This window comes from Zootoca vivipara, chromosome 4, assembly GCF_963506605.1.
Source record: "Zootoca vivipara chromosome 4, rZooViv1.1, whole genome shotgun sequence".
Classification (NCBI taxonomy): domain Eukaryota; kingdom Metazoa; phylum Chordata; class Lepidosauria; order Squamata; family Lacertidae; genus Zootoca; species Zootoca vivipara.
In genome coordinates, this window is record NC_083279.1 from 95,461,835 (window position 1) to 95,488,288 (window position 26,454).

A 26,454-nucleotide genomic window follows, 5' to 3' on the forward strand; every position below is an offset into this window, starting at 1 on the left:
GGGGAATGACGGAGGCGGGAACCTCCATCTCGCGAGAGGGCTGAACTCTCAGCCCCCTCGCAAGGGTCGAGACGGGCCACGCCCACAACACCACCTCCGTAAAATGCGGAAGTGGTTTTGTGTGGCAATGTCCCTCCCTCCCCAGAAATAAGGAACAAGACACAGTGAAGTAAGTTTAAGTGGGTGAAAAGGCCACAACTTTATTGGTTAAGGATGTTGAGCGGTATTGGCTTAGGCATTGGACCCTAACCGACTATATCCGACTGCAACCCGTGTGTTACAGTCTGGGAGAAATTAACCACCAGAAAGGAGCCCAGTGATATGCATCTACTGAGACACCTCCTGTGGCCACCGTTGGGGGGTGCCATAAGGCCCTGACCTCCGTAGGCCCAGGACAAAGCTACCGCCCCCGGAACCCCTTTAACGGGATTAAATCTCCAATTTCGGGCAGAGGATGACGCAATCTGCCCCCCATTCTTTATTTATGCAAATTTCCAATGCCTAACCGCCACTCGAGCCCCAAAGGCTCGCCGCCAATACCCTCACACCCGCAACCAATGCTCCAACCCCCTAATTATGTCACCTAACCAAATGTCGTTTCCTTGGGGTGAAAGGTGTACTCCGTCCTTACGATAAAGGGCTGCTTCAGTGCGTACTAGCTCTGGGTGGGAAATTATCTGACCATTCAAATCTAGGACCCTGCGTAATACAAATGAGTTCAATAGCCTCCTGGTTCTATTCAATGCCTTTGAGCAAAGCCCATCACGCCAAACGCGCCTCTGCAACAAGGCGGACCACAGCAACGTCATCCCCGGAAAAGAAGCCAACAGCTTGTCAAAGTCCTCAAAGATATTCCATTTCAACTCCACTGCGTTTCGATACGCCACATCATTCTCCCCCAGCTGTATGGCCAGCGCATGGGGGGGCCCAACTGAAGCAGCCCATGCCAAGACAGCAGGCAGGAGTTCTTTCCACTGCAACAGCTTGTCAAAGTTCTCAAAGATATTCCATTTCAAGTCCACTGCGTTTCAATACGCCAAATCATTCTCCCCCAGCTGTATGACCAGCGCAAGGGGGGGCCCAACTGAAGCAGCCCTTGCCAAGACAGCAGGCAGGCAGTTCTTTCCACTGCATTCCGCGCCTGGCGATCCACGATACTTTGACAGTTTCTGGGAGGCCGAGATCACTCCCAAAACTGGTTTCAATTGCCCTTTCTTTGGCCCAATGCAAAATGCTATGACCCGCAATCCACCCATTGATGTGGCACCCATCTGGAAAGGAAACAATGGCAGAAAGGGGATCAGTCGATGGCAGACCGGGGAGTGAGGGCTTGCGGCTAAGAGGTGGGGCACAGGTATCCTTTATAAGCATTGGACTTCCACCTTCCCAGTTCTTGAATCCTTTCAGCTGAAAGGCCCAAGTGCATCGCGGAGGTTGCTGCACCGATACGAAAGGAGTGGGTGGAGAACTGGCTCGGGTCAACGCCACACAGTGAGAGGGCCTTGCGTAAAACCGTGTGAACCAGGAGCGCGTGAGCTTAGAACTGTCATGGTGGATCAACAGTGGATCTGTGCCAGCCGGTCTCAGATATAGGAAGTGCCTGAGGTCCCTTACAGGACAAGGGCCTTGGCCACCTGCTGCAGGGAGGCGAATGGTGGCCCCTAACCCCCGCTGATCCATTTTAGAACGGCAAATGTGCACTACTGCTAACAAACTAGATAGGGATACATCCTGCATCCTGATCCCTCGGGAGGATCCATCGGGGTGGTCCTCACATACTACTTCTCCTACTCTGAGGGCCCCAAAGTATGCTAGAGAGAAGGCTGCGGAAAACAGGCTCGCCTCATAAGGGGACCAGCAAAGGGACGTCAATTGACTGTGAATCTTGCACAGCAGGTCAAATGTAATGGGTCTCCTGGGGTCACCGGCTGGCGGCTGCAGCCTGCGCCAACCCTCCATGGCCCTGCGCAAGTGAAAGTTATCGCAAGGGTCCGAGGAGTACAGGGATTGTAGAAGAGATCGCTGCCATGTGTATGTTGTGTCTTGGCCGCACGGCCCAACTCCCTTTGGTGAACCACATATTGCATGACCTCCCCCTCCGTGGGGGGCCCCAAAGGTGAAGGGGAGGTACCCTTATTTCTGAATTTAGAAAATTCAGTCCAAACGCATTCGTAAGAGCTCAGTGTCGAGGGGGTAACCGATGCGAATACTCCCTTCAAGATTTCTCGCTCCCAAGGCTCCATAGGGACTCCGAGAACGGCTCTGGACACTGCTGTGCCTCCGGTACCAGCGAGCGGAAGCGGTCCATCTGGAAACGAGACAACGCATCGGCGATATAATTATTGACCCCAGGAACGAACTTGGTGGTGAAATGCAAGTTTAGCTCTAGACTGCGCAGCACAAAGGCCCGCAGAAGGGGCAGACACTCTCGTGGAACGGGATGATTGTCTAGACATCACGCAGACCACCACTTGATTATCGGTCTGAAAGCAGACCCGGCGGTTCCTGAATTCCTCAGCCCCACAAGTGTGCCGCCACCACGATTGGGAAGAATTCTAGAAAGGTTAGCTACTCCCACAGCCCATTGAGGCAGGCATCACGATGCCTCTAGTAACCCCGGGAATAAATGTGTTGGGAAGGTGAAGATAAACTTAAGGTGAAGCTGCCCAATTGTGCGGAGTGGGAGTGACATGCTCTTGGACTGCTTTGCACGGCCACCAAAGACTGCTCGATTATCAACCCAAGGCAAACGTGATGATCTCTCAAGTCCTCCATCCAAGGTGAACTGGAACTATTATGAAAGAAAATTCAAAAGGTTAAATAGCATGCAATAGTAACCAAGCTAGCATCATGCAAATGCAGGTGTCCGTGAGAGAGACCTGATTGAACCAGACAATGTGGGAACAATCTCAAATTGCCCTGCCAGCATACCTTAAGAAGAGGACTGAAGCCCAGCTGATGCACACCCACCGGTGCAGGCTCTAGAGCCAACTGTAAATCCCTGACTATTATGTTCTGGGCAAAAAAAAGTGTGTGCCATGCAATGGGCAAGGTCAGAACATGCTCCAGGAAGCCATACCAGCCATCAACACTTCATTGTTTTGGAACATCGTATGGTAGTAGCAGCCAGGCTCTAATTTATTGGAACTCAAATGTTTCCTGATTAATCTGGTATGCATGTGCATGAATGGCATACAGGCATTCCAGCCATCAACTGGGCGCCATAAGAATGATGCATAATAGCCTACTATGCTAACCTAATCAGAGATCTCATACTGATAAGCTGGAGAGGTCGTACCGTATAACTGAGGCCAATACCTGACTTGCGAAGTTCAGGAAACCCCAGAGATTGAAAATACCTAAGAGTTAAAGTATTATTATAGTTATTATTGCAGTTATTATCATTATAGTTAATATTATACTTGTTGTATATATTATTCTTATTATTGCTATTATTTGTGTGTGGGGGAAATAAAGCCCCCTGCCACCTTGAAAGGACTGCTTACCCCTGAAACAAGAGGACGCTGGATGGTTCCCTAAACGCTCCTCGCAATCATGCACATTCTGACAAACTATATAAGATAAATTTCATACCTCAATAAGCTGCTAGCTGTACCGGAACCTTTATAACTGATGTTTCTGGTCACCTAGCTTTGGAAGCAGCACGAAATATGGTGTCCCAGTTACAAATATATACTGTTAGAAAGCACTTAGAAACCAATGGCATATCTTGGAAATGAAAAAACAAAAAACCATTAGACCCCCTAGGATATGCAGCTGCCCCGCATGGGGATCAAATTGCAACCTTGGCATTATAGGCACCATGCAACAGCGGTATTCAGGAGGGGGGTCTGGTACAGTACAGCGTACACTGGCCTAGGCAAGCCTGACTGAGGGCCTTCTCGGTAGTGGCACCCGCCCTGTCGACTGAGGGCCTTCTCGGTAGTGGCACCCGCCCTGTCGAACGCCCTCACAGCAGATGTCAGGGCAATAAGCAATTATTATACTTTTGGAAGACAACTGAAGGCGGCCCTGTCTAGGGAAGTTTGTAATGATTGATGCTGTACTGTTTTTAATATTTGGTCGGAAGCCGCCCAGAGTGGCTGGGGAAACCCGAACAGATGGGCGGGGTAAATAATAAATTATTATTATTATATAAATTATGCAAATATCACCACAATAACAATGCATTAAAGGGGTGGCGCCCTAGCTCAGTATTGTTTATACTGAACCGCAGCCGAAAATAGGGAAGAGTATATATAAGCAAAAGAGAACATATGATTAAAATTATTGCCATTTGGACAATTTAAACTAAAGTGAATTTCATTTAAATATTCATTTTTTATTATTATATTATTATTATTATTATTATTATTATTATTAGATGTCAAGGACAATATAGATAGTGGTGGATCCGAAAAATGTATCCCACAGGAGCAACGAACGCTTAAATAAATTCAGTTATTTTAAAGAAAATGACACAAATGAAGGCAATGAGAGTGTCAGGCTTAATGCTAAAACAGGCCAAAACAGTTATTGCAATTAGGACAATTTAAGCTAAAGTGAGTATTATTTAAGTATTCATTAATTTATTTAATATTATTATTATTATTATTATTATTATTATTATTATTATTATTATTATATGTCAGGAACAATATAGGTAGTAGTGGATCCGAAAATGTATCCCACCGAAGCAAGGAAAGCTTAAATTCAGTTATTTTGAAAAAGCAGATAGATAGCCTTCAACTGAACGTAATGAATTCCATGTAAATTAAGTTGTGGAAAATTGGCTCCACCTTTCAAAATGTCTATTAACTTATAGTAACTGCAGGAAAATTAAACGGAATAATGCCCACCGTGTGAACAGGCAACACCAGTTAGCCAAAACATAATTGAAGTAATAAAGGTATTTATCCAAGGTCACGAGTTCGGATAAGCAGCAGGTGAACAGGATGACTCAATATTAAATGGCATGGTCACCAGAGGAATAGAATATTTAACTCACGCACCTCCTGCGCTGGCTAGACTAGCCCTTAAGTGTTCAAAATTAAAGACGCCGACCCTGTACCTTTAAATTCTTGCACCAAAAGTCTATTTCTTTAATTACAAAGAGGACAATACAGACCAACAGCATATTTCAGTATTATTTATATTCCCTATAATCAGGACTGAAATGATTTCAGAGTGTCCTGCTTAAAGACACAGTTACAGTTATTTAGTTTCCACATAAAGACAATCCAATAAATTAAATACACCTATTATAAACCTGGTTATTGTAAGATCAAATTATGTTTGTTTAATCTCAAGGTAGGCAGATCTAGGCTAAATGTGCAGGTCACCGTGGTAAAGCAGCACCAATAAATGTAATATTTAAATCTTATGAAGTAAATTTGAAGGTATTCACCCCCCTTTTTTATTTTAATGCAAGGGAAATCTAAAGATAATGAATGGTTATACGTAGGGATGCTAGCTATAAATCTATAGCAGCCTGCTGTCTACGTTTCACAACCACAGCTTGCAAACTTTCAGCAATATAACACCTGTAGCAGTCACAGATAGGAGAAACACAAAGTAGCAATGAAGTAGCCTGCTGAGTTACGGGGACAATGTAACATTGTTACAACTACCGCTGGCTCGGAAAATGCCCAGAGAGAAAAGGCATCCTCTGGTGCAGCAATAAGGTTGCAGCCCTCGTAAATAGAGCAATTAAAGGCTCACGAAGCCACCAGAAAGGCAGAGTGTAAAATGCCGGTCCTAACGACCCCACTGCCTTAAAGTTATAGCTGCAAAATTGCGGGGGTGGGGGTTGTGAGATAAGTGGAAAGAAAGTAAAGGGGAACTTGAAAATAAATCCCATCTTACTTCCAACGAGCATACAAAACTTGCCAATAAGCAAATGGACTGAAGGCAAAGCCTGCTTGCAGATTGCAGCTTCTTTAATTGCAATTTGTTATAAGTAATTCCAAACAGCCCTGCAGTACTGGAGGGACAGTGAGTGCCTCTCCTAAGATGGCCGCTGCTGCCAGACCACGTGGCCACACTTAAAATGGAGACAGGCAAGGAGTTGTAACCATGACAACGATACAAACCCCAGGAACCATGCTCCAGCGCCCGGGAATAAATAAATTGAACGCAGGAATTAAAGGAACCGATTGGGGGATTAGGAAGAGGGTTCCCGAAGAGGCTGAAAGGCAGCAGCGGATCATTATGGGCAGGGAGCACAGGCAGGAGCTAGCTGCAGCGCTCAGTAACGCTGAAGAAATATAAACAAAGCATTAAAGAGACTCAAGCACAATCATGCAATTAAAGGGAGCTTGGGGGAAGGGAAAGAAGCTGAAATCTCAGCAGCCTAGTCAGACACTCTGCAGGAAAGGCACACGTGCTTCACGGTTGTCTAGGCAACCCTCAGTAACCCAGCAAAGGGAAAAACATTCAACCGTTCCCTCTAAGCGTTAAGCTTTGTGACATTAGCAAGCAGAGGGAAAATAGCAACGGCGATTAGAACTGGCTATCAAAGGGACAGACAGCGAATGAGGGGGGTGGGGTGGACAACTAAACCACGATAGCAACAAAGTAACCCTCGGCAACACTCCCAAAGCCAAAGCTACTGGAGCACGAAGCTGCTAATTAAACAAAAGGCAACTAAATAGGTCGTGCCGCTCTGGCTTCCATTGCAACATTAAAGCAGAGGTGAATTAAGCACATGTAGCAGCAACCTGATACAAAACAAACACGCACACACTAGTCAAGGGGAATGTAGCCTTTAAAGGTAGCTCACGAGGAGGGTTTTGTTTTTTGTTTTTTAGAGGCAGAGAGAAATACGAAGGGCTAAATGAAACACCACCGAAAACATACGATACCCTACAGCAGCTGCTCCTTGCTCTCACAGGATCCGTCGGGATACCGAAGGAGAAGGATCCGATCGCTCAAGGTGCCGGGCGAAGGAGAGGCAGAGTTCCCGCCTCCAGCCTGATTTAAACATGGGGAAAGCCCCGCCCGGCTGGCCCTATTGGTCAGCCGGGGAATGACGGAGGCGGGAACCTCCATCTCGCGAGAGGGCTGAACTCTCAGCCCCCTCGCAAGGGTCGAGACGGGCCACGCCCACAACACCACCTCCGTAAAATGCGGAAGTGGTTTATCCATCATATCTAGTAGCCAGTCCCGGATTTACGTGTAAGATAAACAAGCTATAGCTTAGGGCCCCACTCTCTTGGGGGCCCCCCAAAAAAAATTAAAGGAAAAAAGAACTGGATGTACATTTCCAAAATATAAGATAAAAAAACAAATAAAATAAAACCTACATACAGCAACAGTATTTTGTGTTGTGCGGGCTCCCCGCCTGCTCGCCTGCTCCCTAAAATATCACTGGTTTGCTCCTTTCTATATATAGGGTGCCTACATTCTGCATGGACTGGTTGCATGGCAACATGTGCAAATGGCTTGAGATACCCATTAGGTTCATAAATTATCATATAACATATATTCAGCACAAAAAACAGTAACAATTTGTTGTTGACAAAGGACAGCTGGGCATATAAAGGGCCCCATTACCTTCAGTAGCTTAGGGCCTCATCAAATCAAAATCTAGCCCTGCTGGTAGCCATCAATAGCCATAATAATAATAATAATAATAATAATAATAATAATAATAATAATAATAATATAGTGGTACCTCAGTTCTTGAATGTAATCCATTCCAAAAGACCATTTGAGTTCTGAAATGTTCGAAAACTGAGGCGCAAAAGGGCTGTCTGCAAATTCAAGTGAGAAAATAGAAAAACACGTTCGACTTCCAAGGCCTGTTGAAAAATGGAAGCATTTACTTCTGGGTTTTCAGCATTTGGGTTCTGAAACATTCATCAGTGGAGACATTTGAGAACTGAGGAACCACTGTAGTAGTACAGTAACAACAACAACAACAACAACAACAACAACAACAACAATAATAATAATAACTGGGTTGCCCCAGCCACTCTGGGCGGCTCCCAACGAAAAATAGTAAAAGCACAATACAACAGCACACACTAAAAACTTCCCTGGTGTCTTTTAAGAATCATATAGCTGTATATCTGTTTGACGTCCGATGGGAGGGCATTCCATAGACTGGGTGCCACTGCCAAGAAGGCCCTGTGCCTGGTTCCTTGTAACCTCACTTCTCGCAGGGAGGGAACTGCCAGAAGGCCCTCGGAGCTAGATCTCAGCGTCTGCATTGAACAACAGGGGTGGAGATGCTCATTCGGGTATATAGGGCCGTTTAGGGCTTTAAACTTTGCGTTGTGCTCAGAACGGTGAATTTGTCCTGATTACAACCCTCATCGGTCCCAGCCAGCAAAGCCATCTGGAGTCACCAAGTTGAGGAAGGCTGGTCTGGACCAAAGTTCCTTGTTAGAAACGACCTGTTGTGCATGCAGATCTCAATCCAGCGAGTGGAGCCCTGATCTACATGCAAATCTCCCTTCTGGGATGCCTGTCTGTTTTATTAATGCAAGGGGAGAAATCATAAGCATGCAGACACACATTTGCTGCTTGTGGTGTTTGCGGTGTGGTCTTCGGCGATTCGCAAGCGGTTTGTCGCTAGTCTGGAGTGTGTGCTGAATATTAACGACCGGCTAGGTTTTAATTAATGGGTGTGTTTCTGCCCTGGGGAAGGACGCAGCATCAGGGGCCGCTGTCGCTCAAATGGATCACAAAATGGATTGATCATCCTGAAAAGGGAAAAGGGGGAAGGGGAATAAGGCATCCCTTACTGGACAGTCCACCATCAACTCTCATTGGCTATTTTCCACTGAGGATGGTGGAAGCTCAAAGATGCTTGACAGTAACACACACTACCCCTCATTTTTATACCAAAATAAAAACTTAGTTAGTCTTTAAGGTGCTACTGAAGGATTTTTTTTATTTTGCTTCGACTCAGACCAACACGGCTACCTACCTGTAACTACCCCTCATTGTTATTTTTGAAACAAAATAAAAAAATTCCTTCCAGTAGCACCTTAGAGTGACTAAGTTTGTCAATGGTATGAGCTTTCGTGTGCATGCACACTTCTTCAGATACACATTTCGTGTGCATGCACATGAAAGCTCATACCAATGACAAACTTAGTTGGTCTCTAAGGTGCTACTGGAAGGGGGAAAATTATTTTGTTTCGACTACGGCAGACCAACACGGCTACCTACCTGTAACTGTTATTTTCGAACAGAGGTTCCCAACCTTATTTGGCCTACTGCCCTACTTTTCGGGGGGGGGTTACTCAGCAAAAAACAAACATGCAGAGATAAATTTGCATTCTTTTGCACCACGACACAGGTCAAGGGGGAGGCGTTTTGGGGTGCCCCGACTACTTTGCTGGCATAAGAACAGACGTATGCCATTGCCGGATTCTGATTCGGAATGAGAGGTCATATTTTAAGCTGTCTCTGCACTGTAAATACCTTGCACAATAAAAGTCTATAAAGACAAACTGGACTCAAGCAGAGTTACTCTAGAGTAGCCACGGCGACCCTCTGACACCACCCATCCAAGATGGTGCATTTGCAACCAAATACCTTTGCCACCTGATCTAAGGTTAAACACTCACATGTTAGCTAGCAGACAACAGTAGTTAATTATCAACTCATCAAGGAGTTCAGAGGCCACCTAGTATACTCCAGTGGAATTTCCTCACATTAAAGCCTTCAGTGATACACATCTAGGCATTCCCCCTTTCGGTGTCAATTGACACTGATCACTGATCAGCATACTGACACTGATCAGCATAACGGTGTGTACAAACAGAAAGCTACTTAAGCCATTCTATTTCTTAGCCGTTCTGGCCAGCCTTCTGATTCCCTGCTTCTCACTCAAGCTCTCCCCCTTCCCCTCAGAAATGAATTCCAACCCTGGACAGACGTCAAGCCGGCGAAGGCCATCAAAGTCAAGCCCCAGTACAAATTTCCGGAGGGGAAGATGAACCACAAAACGAGCTACAGCACCCAGTTCACTGTCGAAGGGGCAAAGCCCGGCCCTTCGGATAACAAATTCCTCGAGCATCGGAGGATACGGAGCCTGTACAGCGAGCCCTACAAGGAAATGACAAAGGTAAGGGAGATGGGCAGCAAGGCTCCTCTGTGGGATACTTCCCCGCCGAAACAAAACACTTATTTATTTCATACTTTTGTATGTTGCTTCTTCATGCATGCTGGCTGGGGCTGATGGGAGTCCAACATCATCTGGAGGGGCGGACGTTCTCCCTCCCTGCTCTGTGGCAAATTTGGGGAGGGGGAGTCTCTGCGCGGCAAGCAGGATCCAACCCCCCCCCCCCACACATCCCACCAACATCATGTCCAGTTGGTTGGCTAGTTCAGAAGTTATCACCTCCTTGGACTGCTCTGTGATTAATAATAATAATAATAATAATAATAATAATAATAATAATTTATTATTTATACCCCGCCCATCTGGCTGGGCTTCCCCAGCCACTCTGGGTGGCTTCCAACAGATTAAAATACAATAATCTATTAAACATTAAAAGCTTCCCTAAACAGGGCTGCCTTCAGATGTCTTCTAAAAGTCTGGTAGTTGTTTATCTCTCTGACCTCTGATGGGAGCGTGTCCCACAGGGCAGGTGCCACTACCGAGAAGGCCCTCTGCCTGGTTCCCTGTAGCTTTGCTTCTCGCAGTGAGGGAACCGCCAGAAGGCCCTCGGCGCTGGGCCTCAGTGTCCGGGCAGAACGATGGGGGGTGGAGACACTCCTTCAGTTTCATTTTGTTCCACAAACCAGATTCGACAGAGACTAGGAACCATCAAATCAGGCTCCCCCTGTTGCAGAAGCTGCAGGGCTTGGGTTTTTGTTTTGTTTCCAGGGCCGATAACTGTGATGGGCAACCTTTTGAGCTTGGTGTGTCAAAATTCGCCTAAAAACCAAGCATAACTTGAGTGGTGTGTCACTTAAAGAGAAAAAACATAATTTTGCAATATTTATAGTTTAAATAACAAAAATGTATAATTTTAATATATACAGTAACTGTATTTAATAAACCAAAACCTAATTATTTAACCAAACCAAACCAAAAACCCCTTTATTTATCACAAAGTGCCCAGAGTTGTTGAGCTTTTTGGGGAGAGCTGCTGATCAAAGTTTTGGAGCTTTTGGGGGGTTGCCCAAAGCTGCTACGCTTTTTTGGGGGGAAAGAGAACAGAAATAAATGATGAATAATACCTTCGCTGGAACTAACACGCAGCACTGTCATAGTCTGCCAAAGCGCCCCCCCCAAAAGCACGAAAGGGTTAAAAAGCGCCAAATAAAAACAGCACAGAAAGGGTTAAAAAACGAACCTGTTGCACCCAATTAGAAACATCCACTGGTTCAGCAAATTGAAAAACAGACCAATCGCTGAACACAATCATCTCTGGCTACCAGGAACAACAACAACAACAAAAGTATCCGAGGAGGAGCGGGAGAACAAATGGGGGGGGGGACAACAACAACGCGTGCCAGCAATGAGGGCTCTGCGTGTCACATCTGACACGTGTGTCATAGGTTCGCCATCACTGGCCTATAATAACCCCTAGTATCTCTGTGTGCCCTCATTTGTTCACTACAAATCTATACGTGATCTGGTGTAAGCAGATTAATTCTCTGGATCTGCAGAGCACTGCCGTAGCATGGCTCCCAGCTTCCCTTGTGCCGTAGGATTCAGGCTGCCGCCTTCACCATCACACATGGAGCCTCTTCAGACATTCTCTGTCCTCTCGGGGATGGTGGTGTGAGGGGCAGAGATCGAGGCATCTCTTTGGGGTCCTGGCTAGGGTTCTCTCCCAGCCTTTACTGCCCAAGGTTTTAGAATGGCCCTGCACAAAACTCCCTGGGATATATCTGGCTACAATTTTGGAGGCAGGCTTAATCCACTCTGAAAGGACTTTGACCAAAAGGAGGGGGGTTACGTCCATTTTTATATTACACATTACAGTGGTGCCTCGCAAGACAAATTTAATTCGTTCTGTGAGTCATTTCGTTTTGTGAAAAATTCGTCTAGAGAATCCCATAGGAATGCATTGAATTATTTTTATTTTTATTTTGCCCATAGGAACGCATTTGAATCATAGAATCATAGAGTTGGAAGAGACCACAAGGGCCATCCAGTCCAACCCCCTGCCAAGCAGGAAACACCATCAAAGCATTCTTGACATATGCCTGTCAAGCCTCTGCTTAAAGACCTCCAAAGAAGGAGATTCCACCACACTCCTTGGTAGCAAATTCCACTGCCAAACAGCTCTTACTGTCAGGAAGTTCTTCCCAATGTTTAGGTGGAATCTTCTTTCTTGTAGTTTGAATCCATTGCTCCGTGTCCGCTTCTCTGGAGCAGCAGAAAACAACCTTTCTCCCTCCTCTATATGACATCCTTTTATATATTTGAACATGGCTATCATATCACCCCTTAACCTTCTCTTCTCCAGGCTAAACATACCCAGCTCCCTAAGCTGTTCCTCATAAGGCATCGTTTCCAGGCCTTTGACCATTTTGGTTGCCCTCTTCTGGACACGGCATTAATTGAATTCCAATGCATTCCTATGGGAAACCACAATTCGCTAGACGGATTTTTCACAAAACGAATTCGTCTAGCGAGGCAACCTCCGCTCGAAACATCTCTTCGTTAAGCGGAAAATTCGTCTTGCAGGGCATTCGTCTCGCGAGGCACCACTGTATAGTGAACAGGGCACCCAGAGCTTCGTTCATGCAGAGCAGCCCAGAACTCAGAGCACAGGTCTACTGTAAGTGGAGAACGCACAGTGGCTCAGAAACAGACTGGAAATATAGGTTGTTGACACCCATCTGTCTTGAAAGACAATGGAGTGTGCCTTTAGGGGCGAAGTGAAACCAGTGCATTAGCAGCACCAAAGTGACCTCTCTGGGGCACAAGCCTGGAAGTCCTGGGCTGCCCCCCCCGGCCTCGCTAATGTGCTCCAAAGGAAAGCAGAGCAAGGGGTTTGGCACCAGCTTGGCTGCAGGAGTTGCCAGAAGGAGGCGTACAAGGTACCGTCCAACCATCTTAGAGACTCCACTTTGGATTCGCGTGAGCCTTTCCTTCTCCCGAAGATGTCCCACAAGGCAGCGGAGGTTTAGGATCAGAGTTTGCCTTCTCCTAGATGAGCTCCCTTCCCAGGTGAACGAGCCCCAATCTGCCCCTACAGCAGGGATGTCCAGCCGGTCGACCACGAACGACTGGTTGATCCCCAGGAGGTTTCGGTCGACCGCGGGCTCTTCTTCCTTTGCGGGGTTAAAAGAGCATCTGGCCCCACCCCCTCACCCGCTCTCCATTTGTACATGATCGCTAGAACAGAAGGCGGAGTTTTCGCTGACTTTCTCCGTTTCCCCCTAAAGAAAGCTCAACATTTCTACCTGCCCCTCTAAAAAAGCTCAACAACTTTGACCTGACTGCCAGTTTTTTTTATTCTGTGAGTAGATCACAGTTTCATGGGAGCTGGACATCCCTGCTCTACAGCATGTGCAGAAACCCCCTTCTTGAGCGTTGGACTCGCTCATAGCATAGCTGCCAAGTCTCCCGTTTTCCCCGGGAAATCCCCGTTTTTCCAGCTGTTCCTAGCTGAAAAAATGGATTTTTTTGTTTTTTCCCGGTTTATTCTGGCGCGGCGGCCATTTTGGTACTGGGCAAAGCAGCATCAAAAGTCACTTCTGAGCATGCTCCGCCCAGTTCCAAAATGGCGGCAGCGCTACTTCCGGTCTGCTGTTTCCGGTCCGGTCCCTTATTTCTCTGACAGCAACTTGTTAGGTATGGCTCTTAGTCTCATCCACTCAATCTGCCAGAGCCTGTCTTCACATGAAGGGGAACCCCTAACTCCCTGAGGGTTTGAGACCCCATCAGCTACCCTCACCTGGTTTAGCTGGCCAGTCTAGGGTGTGGCTGCTGTCGCCTACTGACAATTTCTAGGAGCCACAGGTGAGAGCCGAGTGCAGGGTGGGGACCAAAGGTGGACAAACTACCTCAGAAGGAGCACCACCAGAGGTACTAACTGCCCCCTAACGCTCCATACACCCCATATACACTGGTACCTTGATTTACGAACTTAATCCGTTCTGGAAGTCCGTTCTTATTAAACCAAAGCATTCTTAAGCCAAAGCGTGCTTTCCCATAGCAGCGGGGGACTCAATTTACAAACGCAACACACTCGACAGGAAGCGGAACATGTTCTGCTTCCAAGGCAAAGTTCACAAACCAAAACACCTGCTTCCGGGTTTGCAGCGTTCTTAATCCAAGTTGTTCATAAACTAAGCTGTTCTCAAACCAAGGTACCACTGTATATCAGATAGAGATGCAAGGAAAATCTTGCGGCCGATGGTGGTACATACACAAAGAGGGTTTAATGCAGGCATCCCCTAACTTCGGCCCTCCAGATGTTTTGGACTACAATTCCCATCATCCCTGACCACTGGTCCTGTTAGCTAGGGATCATGGGAGTTGTAGGCCAAAACATCTGGAGGGCCGCAGTTTGGGGATGCCTGGTTTAATGCTTCTTAGGACAGGTTAGTTTAACCAGTCAACCTCAAGCAGGCATAGGCAAACTCGGCCCTCCAGATGTTTTGGGACTACAACTCCCATCATCCCTAGCTAACAGGACCAGTGGTCAGGGATGATGGGAAGAAGAAGAAGAAGAGTTTGGATTTGATTTCCCGCTTTATCACTACCCGAAGGAGTCTCAAAGCGGCTAACGTTCTCCTTTCCCTTCCTCCCCCACAACAAACACTCTGTGAGGTGAGTGGGGCTGAGAGACTTCAGAGAAGTGTGACTAGCCCAAGGTCACCCAGCAGCTGCATGTGGAGGAGCGGAGACGTGAACCCGGTTCACCAGATTACGAGTCCACCGCTCTTAACCACTACACCACACTGGGAGTTGTAGTTCCCAAAACATCTGGAGGGCCGAGTTTGCCTATGCCTGGCTTAAAGGCTGCAGCGCTTCCTTGACGCTGCCCTCTCGATGAAACCTTTGCCACCGTTTGGCAACGCCTCTCTAAATCCGCTTTTCTCCTCCCTCCCCCTCACCTCTCCTTGTGTGTTGTGTGTGTGTCGTTTCTCTCTGTGCCGGCGGTGGCTTGTCGGTTGCGCCCGCCCAGGTGGAGAAGCCGAGCCCTCAGCCTTCTAAGCCAAAAAAGACGACCACCAGCCATAAACCCCTGAAAAAGGCCAAAGATAAGCAGATGGTTTCGAGCCGGCCGTCCAAGAAAAAGAGCACCGAGGGGCCCAGCGGAACAAACGCCGAGGAAAAGGAGAAGAGTAAAGAGATAAACAATAAATTGGCCGAGGCGAAAGAGTAAATTTCACTGCACTTACTTGCTTTCTCTTTCTCTCTCTCTCTCTTTCTCTCGTTTTCTACCCCCCCTTCCTTTTCTTTTCTTTTTCTTTTCTTTTTAAATAAAGGCCACAAAATTAATTAGAGGCTTCTAATCTGCCTGTGTTCCAATTGTATTAGAAGCTTTTTATCTTTGATTTCAAAGGCGGATTAGAAAGCCTCCCTTTTGGGGGGGGGTGTTTGGCTGCCTAGCGTAATAGGAGGCAGGGAAAGGCACAGCAGATTAGTTTTCAATCTATGTACATCCAGAGATTTAGGGGAGAGTTAGAATAAGAGGGTGGCTGGAAGATAGGTCTCCTCGTCCAGCTTTCGCCCCGGAGAAACAGGTTGGCCTGTTTTTTTGGCATCACAAAATCCTGCAAAACCTGTTGGACCCAGGGGCAAGAATGAGGCAAAAGGAGTGTGTGTGTGTGTTTTCATACACTGAAAACAGAATCCCCTTTGGACCCCTTCCAGCTCCCTTAGAAGCAAATACAAGTCTCTACCCGAGTGCCCCTTTCTTATGCCTTAGCCTATAAAGCTCAGAAGAAGAAGAACCTCAATTCATACCACTAAGAGAGGGTGTAAAATAAATATAAGTTCGTGTGTAAAAAATAATCTATCCGGTAGCTCTCCTGAACCTCCTTGAGGTGGTGTTTTTTTTAAAAGTCAAAGTAATGAGATATTTGCATTTTTGGTGGGGGTGAATGGGACCGTCTTGCCACTCCTAAGCAATTTGGAAAGGGGGCAGGATCAGCCCCTTGGTTAGAATCAGTTTTGAGGACAGACGCAAAACCAGTGACCTAGTATTTGAGGGCCCACCCCTTCCCACCCACAATGCCTTAGGAGAACGTGGCGCTTGCTGTGATGTCACAGCGTTCCATATTTCCTAGCTCCGCCTCGGCCAACCAGGGTGGAGAGCGTCTCATGGTTGTGATGTCACTAGGAGAAAGTTCTACTAAGCAGGACAGAAGGAAAGAGGTGGGGGGGGGAGGAACCATGCCCGTTTGCAGCAGGAGCCGATGCAATTCCCATTAACCTAGTTTCTTTGGACATCCGCAGCCTGCACCGTGCGAGGTTTCAAAAATTGTAAACGTCTCCCAGAGGAAATGCTGTTTTACAGCTTTCAAGTCTACGTAGCTCTGAGGTTCGGAGCTAACACCTTGCAGAAGCAGATCAGAAACCAGAAAATAAAAAGGGAACTTCCAGAATATAAATAAAGACCCAGGGATTTCTGTGATCAGTCTAAATGGCGTTGCCAGAACCCTGCTGATTTCAGATTATGTCATACAGAAAGCTGCATTCTACCATCCAGCATTCCATCTTGCTCAGCATTGCCTACACTGGCCGGCAGCAGCTCCCCAGGTTTCAGAGGTCTCTCCTAGCCCTACCTGAGCTCGCATGTTGGGACCGGTTGTCCTCAGCAGAGGTTGGTTTTCATACATTGCCAACAGCAGAGAACTCATTCCAAGGATGGAGAGAGGCGGCTGGGTTGACCCTCTCCTCATTCCCGTCCCATGCTGAAAATAACATGAAATTTCAAGGTCTCCACCTGGCAGCCCCGTGCACCGACGTCCTGATTTGCCCGACGTTTTCGCCTCCGAAAAAGGGCAGATCAAGCGTTGTGTGTGTGTGTCGCATGTATGCTATGTCAGATATCCATGCAGGTGTGATGTGAAAGACTGTACAAAACTGGAGTCTGATGAGGACAGCCGGCACCAGCAAATGACCTCATGATGATGTCACGCAACTGACAATGATGTCATACAAGTGTCAGCTGATCGCTGCTGAACCACCATCACAAATTTGAAGAGTACTAGTTAGTATCTCTCCAGGTGGGTTCTGAAAATCCAGGGTTAGGTAACATCACCACTCAAAGGCCCTGGGTGCTTGTCCTGTCAAGGACAAAACACTTTTTAGTTTGTTTGTTTTTCTGGTTCTTCCAAATGTACAAGTAAGAACACCACTGCAAGCGATTGGGGGGAAAAAATAAATAATCCACTGTCTCTAGAGAAGCAGCCGTTGGGTTTAATTGCTCTTTGGCCCAAAATTGCCAATTAGTTTTTAAAAGAATGTTAACAAAACAGGAAGGGGCGAGCGGGGGGATGGATCAAAAGGGCAAATTTCCAGGTCCGCAGTTGCTATGGAGATGTTCGAGGAAGGCTTCCACCCTCCCCCCCACTCCCCATGAATCTTTTTTAATATTATTATTTATAGAGCGCAAGATTTGCAGAATGTAAATTTTTGAGATAGGTGAGAAAGAAGCAGAGATACATGTCTTTGCCGCAGAACCAGGTTGGGGGGAAACAGATCTTGGGCTGCAGACCTAACTAACCATGTCTGCCCAGAAGTAAGGCCTATTGAATTCAGTTGGGCTTACTCCCATGTAAAGTGGAGCTTTTAGGATTGCAGCCTCAGAGGCTGGGGTGGGGTGGGGGGGAGAGGGTGGGGTGAGCTGTATGATAACCGGGTAGCAAATGTTGTGGGCTTGGCTTGACTACTGAACTGAATGCAAAAACCGTACTGTATTTGTGTGTGACGTGTTCTATTAAGGCTTGCTCCCGAATGCTTTCGGCTATAGAGTATGTGTAACAAAATTCTGTGCTGTATCTCCAAGTGTACCTATATTAGAACTTGTAGAGTATGAAGTATAGCCAGGTTTGTGTGTTTGTGGAAGGGTTGTTGGGGTGGGGTGGGGTGGGGAGGTGGGGTGGGGGCAAGGTTCTTATACCTCCAGTGCTTTGGGAGAAATGCAGGAATATCCATCAGGAAGCAGAAGCGTAGAAATAATTGCAAATGTGTGATGCATTAAAAAGAGAAAAAAAATCTCAACAAAGATTCATTGATTCATAATGCTCATTTGCTATTCAGAATGCTTTTTAAAAAGGAAAAGGGGAGGGACACCTGCATGGACATTGCTTGATTATAAAAATTTGCAGCTCTGAAAAGATGCCATCTCATCTACATGCTCCATGAGAGCCCTGCAGCAAAAAGTTGGGCCATGATCCAGGGAGTAGATCTCTGTTTTTCTAAAGAAGTTTTTTTTTAAAAAAAACTCCTTAGCTTAACCACCATCACCCTAAGGAATCCACAACCTTTAAAACTGCCCTGGGTCCATTTTTCTTCTTGAATTTCTGCCAGCTGGAGCACAGCAATCTAATTCACCATAGTGGGATCATTGCCTCAACCTTTCCCCAGCTAAACAGGGAGTTTCAAATACCCGGCTCAAGCTGGGAATAAATCATTTCCCTTTCTTTCTTGCCATACAGTGGTGCCTTGCTTCCCAAACTTAATCCATTCCGGAAGTCTGTTCCAAAACCAAAGCGTTCCGAAACCAAGGCGGGCTTTCCCATCGAAAATAAGGCAAAATGGATTAATTTGTGCCAGACTTTTAAAAAACAACCCCTAAAACAGCAATTTGACATGAATTTTACTATCTAACGAGACAATTGATCCATAAAATGAAAGCATTAAACAATGTACTGCAGTCACACACACAATCAATCAATCAATCAATCAGTAGCTGAACTGGGTTCCACAGAGTCGCGAAAACAAAACAAAGAAGCCACAAAAACAAAAGCGCAAAATAAATAGCAGAAACAGACAGACCTCAGTGTAACACTCAAAACGGAAGGGTGGAACTCAAATCGGAAGCGTAACACTCAAAACAGATCCACATTCGGCTTCTGGGGAAAAAAGTTTGCAAACAGGAACATTTACTTCCGGGTTTGCAGTGTTTGGGTTCCAAGTTGTTTGAGTACCAAGGCGTTTAAGAATCAAGGTGCCACTGTATTCGTAAATTTGGCGTGACAGATATTTGTTTGGGTGGATGGGAACAGGGAATGGATTTGGAAAGTCGAGGGAGAAAAGCCTGGGGCTTCATTTGATCTTCGAAGCACTGTCCATTGACACACGGAGCAAAGGGTAGCCATAGGAAAAATGCTATACTTCCGGTATACTATCTCCAGTCCTGTGCAGAACCGGGATATGATTCAGCCTGGCTCAGGCAGCTGAACAAGGCAGGGAACCGGGAGCTTCCTACGCCAGGCTGAATAGCATCTTAGGGGTGTGTGTGCGCACTTTTCACCAGGGCAATGGTGCAGGAGGGAAGGCGTGGCTCCAGGTCTCCCTGCACAATCAGAACCCTGACCTCCCCCCCCCCCCCCACTGAGATTGCTATTTGAACAACAAAAACCACACACCCGAAATAAGGAAACTCACACACCTCGAATGCATCTAGCGCAGTCTTTGCCAACCTGATGCTAGAGCTGATTTGAGAACTGTCGTCTGAACGGCACCGGGTTAGCAAAGGTTGATCTAATTCAGGCATCCCCAAACTGCGGCCCTCCAGATGTTTTGGCCTACAACTCCCATGATCCCTGGCTAACAGGACCAGTGGTCGGGAAAGATGGGAATTGTAGTCCAAAACATCTGGAGGGCCAAAGTTTGGGGATGCCTGATCTAATTCAGTGCTTCCAGCTGTTTTCGGACTACAATTCCCATCATCCCTGACCCCCGGTCTTGCTAGCGAGGGATGATGGGAGTTGTATTCCGAAAAACAGCGGGAGACCCAAGTTTGGGGAAGACTGATCTAATCCAAGGGCGGGGAACCTTGGATCTGCCAGATGTCTCCAAACTACAACTCCCATCAGCTTTAGCTAGCATAGCCAATGACCAGGGGTGGTGGGAGTTGTAGTTCAGCAACATCCGGAGGGCCAAAGGTTGGCCACATCTGAACTAATGCATTTTCTGCTTTGATCCGAAGCCCCGTTAAGCATAACTGGGCAGCTTAAATGCTCATCTGGCCTCTTATAGGATGCTAAGATGCCCCTCCGGGTCCATGGGGAAACTCGACACTAATGAAACAAGGATGTGGGTTTATTATTATTATTATTTTATTTTAAAAATCCTCGTGGCTCATGGAGGGTGCGAAAGGCCTTTAGTAACTTATATTTTCTCTGGTTAACACCCAAGTGTCTCTTTTAAGACCGATCATATAGCAACAGCACCTGAAATCTCCTGCGGTCTTGGATGCAAAACATGATTTCGTTTCATTCAGCCATTCAGGTTTTCCTTCTGAACTGTGTCTCGGCAAAACTTCTGTAACTCCCTCATTCTTTGCATTCCTAGTTGTACAAATATTTGCTTGCTGGCTTCCCTTCCCGTCCCCGTCCCCCCCCTTCCTTTTGAATATTCCTGCGCTTTCTCGTCTGCTTGTTTGATCACCTCCTTCGTTGTACACTGTTATATCCTCTTTTTGGTGAGATGGTGCTTAAAGTCCTCTTCACGGCTTGTTGACACCCCCACCCACCTTGGCTTTGCAAAAAAAATCTGAAATAAATTCCACAATCACTCGCTTTGCTCATCTGCAGTGTTTCTGTTGGGGGGGGGGAGAGATTGTGTGGTCTTTTCACAAACTCATCCATGCTCATGATTCTGCAAGGCAGAGCCAAGATGTCTTAAGGGATATTTTGTGGCCTCGATTCTGCTGCGTTATCACCAGGGGGGGGGGGGAATTGTCTCCCTAAACTGTGCTAAGAGATCACTGTCTCAGTACTGCCTTCAGTTTTGCTGTTAGTATAATCACAGCCAGACCTACATTAATGTATAGCCAATGGATTGTGGTGTGTTTGTTCAAATAGAGGGTCACTTTCTTCTTCATGGACAACGATAAATAAATGCTGAACACAAACACCCACTTCCTCGATTTTTGTTTTTACCCTCCAAATTGAGTAAGCCAAAGATGTTTCCTTTTTTTTGACTGTAAGTCCCACAAGAGATCTTAGTTTCATCCGGGAGAAATTGCGAGAACGTTGCTCTGCAAAGTTTGGTTCTCTTTCAAACTTGAGCTGATTGATCGATTAGGTATAATAATAATAGGAGGAGGAGGAGGAGGGTGAAAGTAGGGGTGGACGCAAAAGTTTGCTTCCGTTTGCATTTAAAAATAAGCCTACACAATTCACACTTTGCAAAACTCTGCACGAACTGAAACACAGCCACCTTTTTAAACATGCGCTTCTCTGAATGTTGCAATGCTTTTCTTTAGCCAAGTAATGTGCACAAGCAAGCAAATACTATGGTAAAGAAGGTGGTGTGCATTAAAACATATATATTAGTGGCAATAGCAGACACCCCATCCCACCCGAAAAAAGCACTCTGTTAGGAGCAAGTGTTTTGCAAAAATGTGAATATTAGGCAAAATTGCATATAAAAATGTGTTTGTGGTGGGGGTGGGGGAATGCACTAAAATGCTGATGAATTTTCATGAAGGCTTTTTTTTATTAAAAAATAATAATTGCTAACGTAATGTGGAAATGTGGAGAACTGAACTTTAAGGCTGGGGAAATGAGATACCAAGATGGGACAAATCAAAGTACGCTTCATGCAGAGTTTATAGAAAAACAAAATACGCAAACAGAAGTTGACTTGGCTAAAATACACCACCAAGAGTTTAAAGATTTTCCCCCAACCTAGCATGAAACCCCTGACTAGCAGTATACCTGTTTAAAGTATACAGAAGAAAAACAAAAGGTTGGCTTTCTCTGACAGAAAAACAAACTGACTCGGAAGAGACTTTAAACTAAAGTTAAACGCTCCCTCTCCCAGCAACTTTACACACCCACATTCCAAACCTCCCACCTACTCCCACACAACTACCACACAAAATGCTTTCCAACAGAGCCTTATATACATGGAGTAGAGCCTGCGAGCGATTAAACAGAAATTACCGGCACCTGTTTTTCTTAAACAGACAGTATAGACATTAGACCGGCTCAAAAGCAACTTTGATTATTCAAGAAACCCAACACTAGTCACATGCAGAGGAAGTTTGTCCCAGCTCAGGAGGAAACTGGAAGTTTTCTCTTCCCCTGGCTGGTACAAAGCATCCCCTAGCATGTCCATTCTAGGAATGTTGTACTTGACTGCTCTGTGTTTCACATCCCACAGATAAGACCTTCGTGTTCCCTTCCGATTCTACAATTCTATGATTCATTTAAATGCCTCAGACGGGCACAGCCCCATTCCCAGTATTGAAATAAGATTCAGCTGTCAGCCAGCCCAGCTCCTGCACATGAAATGGGCTGGTTTAGCCATTTTGGTCTTTGCCTCAGGCAGAAAAACATCTTCTAGCCCAGGCAACCCCAAACTTCGGCCCTCCTAGATGTTTTGGACTACAATTCCCATCTTCCCCGACCACTGGTCCTGTTAGCTAGGGATCATGGGAGTTGTAGGCCAAAACACCTGGAGGGCCGCAGTTTAGGGATGCCTGTTCTAGCCCGTCGCTGGAGACGAAAGCATCCCAACTGGACAAGGCCCGATTTAGACAAACGCCATAAAATGTTTGAAGGAAAAGCTCGAATGGAAGAAACCCATGCTTCATGAGGGCTCGCTTTTATTTAGAGGAAGGCTGGAAACCATTTTGGTTCTGAGCGCTGAACTAAAAACAGGGGAAGGAGGTAACCAGAGGCATTTTGGGGGTGGGAATCTCTCTCCACTTGCACTGAATTTGGAAAAACTGCAAAAGGACTCCTCCCCTGTGCCGTCACCACAACAGTCGTCAAGGATGGGGAAGCAATTTGGTTTGGATTGCATTTCGATGCAAATTTACCTAACCTGTAACACAGGTCACCTTCAACATCCACACCTCTCTGAATTTTGCAATGCGGTTCAGCAACGCAAAAGTGTGTACAAAAAATGCATTATGTTAGGGGAAATCAAGTGTGAAAATGCATATTACCAGACAAAATTGCATACAAAAAAAATGTATGTATTGGGATAAAGAGGAATTAACATGGTGCTGAATGTTCACGAGGAGCTGTTTCTTTAATTGCAAACTTAAGCAGAAATATAGCGGACTGAGAAAACGAGAAATGAAGAAACCATAATTAACAAATCCACCAGTCAGCCAGCTGTTGTAGGAAGCTCAGAGACAGGACCCAGTGTCCTGGTCCCTAAGAATAAGTTGCATTCTCTACATTAAATTCCCATAAAATAAATGCCTTGCACACCCAGATATTCTGTCTCTCACGCCTACGCAAGTACACGCCATAATAAATGTTTTCACTTTCAAGATGCTCTCAAGAACTTCACCCGGTCTCACCAAGAATTCGGTTCCGCGAAATGTCCAACTTGGCTTTGGAAATTGCCATTTAGAGTCCTGTAGAGATACTTAAGAAACAAAATAAAACGCTCCAGTCGAAAACAAGAGTTAAGACGACCGATCAAAAGGCTTTTACGTTCGTGCGATTTGTTTGGGATTGTGACCACTGGATCTTTCCGCTTAATGGATGCTGCAAATCTGCTTAGCAAATGCACTAAACCCCACCAGCACTGGGAATGTTCAAAAATACCATATGATGGGCTTTTGCAAGAAGATGGGCACTGAAGCTCCTGCGAATTATTTTCCTTCATCTTTTAAAGATGGAGACCATTGCACATGGCGGGTAGGGGTTTTTAACCCTTCCCTCCCACACAGATTTCCCACCCAATTCACACGATAAACATCTCTAAAAACAGGTCCCGGGAGATTAAGATGCCATAAAGACTTCCTGACAGTAAGAGCTGTTCGACAGTGGAATTTGCTGCCAAGGAGTGTGGTGGACTCTCCTTCTTTGGAGGTCTTTAAGCGGAGGCTTGACAGCCACCTGTCAGGAACGCTTTGGTGGTGTTTCCTGCTTGGCAGGGGGTTGGACTGGATGGCCCTTGTGGTCTCTTCCAACTCCATGATTCTATGATTCTAAGACATGCAAAAGCATGAATGCAACTACAAAACACACACACAAAAAAGATTATTTGTGACACGCAGATGTGAACCAAGTGGATCATTTTGGGGAAACTTTTGCAAGCGAGGGAGAATCAAAGTTATCCGGCCATCTCTGGTCTTCTTTCTCTCTTTGCAGTCGAGTCTTCATCGTGGCCTATCAGAATTTCCCGCACACTGTAGCACATCCTGGCAAATTCATTCTTCACAGATGGCAAAGGGGTTCCTATTGCGACACAACATTTGCCAGCCTCCACCTTTTGCTTCAGAGGGAAGCAAACGCCAGGGATGTCATTTTGAATAAGCTCCAAGATATGTGGTTGAAATTTCAAAATGCGAATGTAGAGGTGCAGAAACGGAAACGGATTATAAATTCCCCCCCCCCCCCCCCGCTTAGGGACAAACTATCTCTCATCTGCAACAGGGGACAGGCCTCAGACTAGAATATACATCATCGTCCTTTGGATGTTTAGGAGCCGTATTATCTGAGTTTAAAAACAAAAAGACCCAAAGAAAAACAACTCTCTCTCTCTTTTGGCTGTTAAATTATTGTCCACCTTTTGGCTACAGCCCTGTAATGAAATAAACACTCTCACAAAGCATTATTCATATATAAAATGTGAAACCTCTTCCATATTGTAAGCCTTCAGGGTGCGATATCAAAAGCCAGTTTCAACATGACTCCATTACAGGAGCATAGTTCTAATTTTCTCGTTAACTAGACAGTTGGGGGAGTTGTTTTGCTTTCTATGCAAGTAATAATAACAGGCAAATCCATTAAATAGCCAATATTGGATGGGGGGAGGGGTATTGAACTCACAGTGCGCTCAACATGCAACAAAACCAGCCTAGCCTAGTGGCTCCAGTTTAGGCCAACCTTTGAGAGCAGAAACACCCAATGATAGGGTTGTAGGGGGGGAAAAGTTGTTGAATTTTGGGCGAGAGTTTCAAAAATCCAGACATTTCCCGATTTCCTGAAATTCATTATTGGAATCCCGGACATGTCCAGGAAAATCCGGATGTATGGCAACCCTACCCAATGAATTGTTTTTATGAGTTTTTAGAATAGAATAGAATAGAATAGAATAGAATAGAATAGAATAGAATAGAATAGAATAGAATAGAATAGATATTGTCATTGTCCCCTTACGGCAGGGGTGGCCAACTCCCAAGAGACTGCGATCTACTCACAGTTAAAAACTGGCAGTAATCTACCCCCTTTTTTGAGGTTCAGGTCAAAGTTGTTGAGATTTTTTTAAGGAAGGAGGAAGGCCCATTTTTTTGGGGGGGGGTTTCGGGTCAAAGTTGTTGAGATTTTTCAGGGAGGAGGTAAAATGTTGAGCTTTTTTTAGGGGAGCCAAAGTCATAGCTGCCAAGTTTTCCCTTTTCTCGCGAGGAAGCCTATTCAGCATAAGGGAAAATCCCTTAAAAAAAGGGATAACTTGGCAGCTATGGCCAAAGTTGTTCAGCTTCTTTGGGGGAGCCAATGATCTACCAGTGATCTACCGCAGACGTCCAGTGATCTACCGGTAGATCACGATCTCCCTGTTGGACATGCCTGCCTTACGGGTACAGCAAAATTTCTCGATTGCTTTATCCAACAAAGCCATGCTCAGAGTAGACGCATTGAAGTAATGGACTACAGACAGTGATGTTTATTGATTTTGGTAGCTTCTTATCCGGCTACCACCCGATGACATCTTAGTTGGCTGCCTATGGACCACATCCTGCAGTTCCACGCTACGCAAATGATTGCAAGTTCTGCTGCCTTTATGCGTGACAGAATAGGCTTTCGGTTAGTCTTGCGCCATGATGACTTGTTTCCTTTTTTTTGCTTTCAGTGCCTCCAATAAAACAACCGGTGCTACAGACAAGGAGCCCATTTCCTTAGGACGGGACCACCTGGTCGAGGCTAAGCCCCTGCCTTCTATTCCTGAGTAAGCAGTCGGGACAAGCATGTAGCCTGCATGAAACTTATAAAAGACTTATTTGAATCATAGTGCAAAAAATAATAATTAAAAAAAAATCAATAAAGTGGTGCTAGAGCCTCTGTTGTCTCTGGAATCATTTACAGAATTGCGTCTGGATTCATTCCATCAAGTTGAGAATGGCGAGGGTTGGATTTCAGCAACATCTGGAGAGCAGAAAGTCTGCCGTGCCTGTTTTAAAGAGTCAAGCTCCAAATCTCTGCCGCTAGAGTCTCTGGGCCTTTACAGGCCAGTTACTAGGGATGCTGCCTAGTGGGGCGAGCGCTGTAGATCTTGTTTCCATTGGTTTGAAAGGGGAAACAATATTTTAGTGGTTAAAAGGATAGTTCTCTGGGTGCCTAGATCCAGGTTCGGGGCAAGTACTTTTCATGAGAGAA

The 26,454-nt window shown here is 45.9% G+C and overlaps 1 protein-coding gene across 1 annotated transcript in view; it reads left to right on the forward strand.

Annotated features, from left to right (window-relative positions):
- Positions 1 to 26,087, forward strand: part of MAP6 (microtubule associated protein 6) — a 61,292-nt gene extending 35,205 nt beyond the window's left edge. Inside the window, exons 2-4 of the mRNA XM_060273929.1 lie at positions 9,868 to 10,081; positions 15,114 to 15,310; positions 25,931 to 26,087. Of these exons, the coding sequence (XP_060129912.1) occupies positions 9,868 to 10,081; positions 15,114 to 15,310; positions 25,931 to 26,030 (511 nt within the window). The 3' untranslated portion in view covers positions 26,031 to 26,087. The remainder of the gene's footprint in view (positions 1 to 9,867; positions 10,082 to 15,113; positions 15,311 to 25,930) is intronic.
- The last annotated feature ends 367 nt before the right edge of the window (positions 26,088 to 26,454 follow it).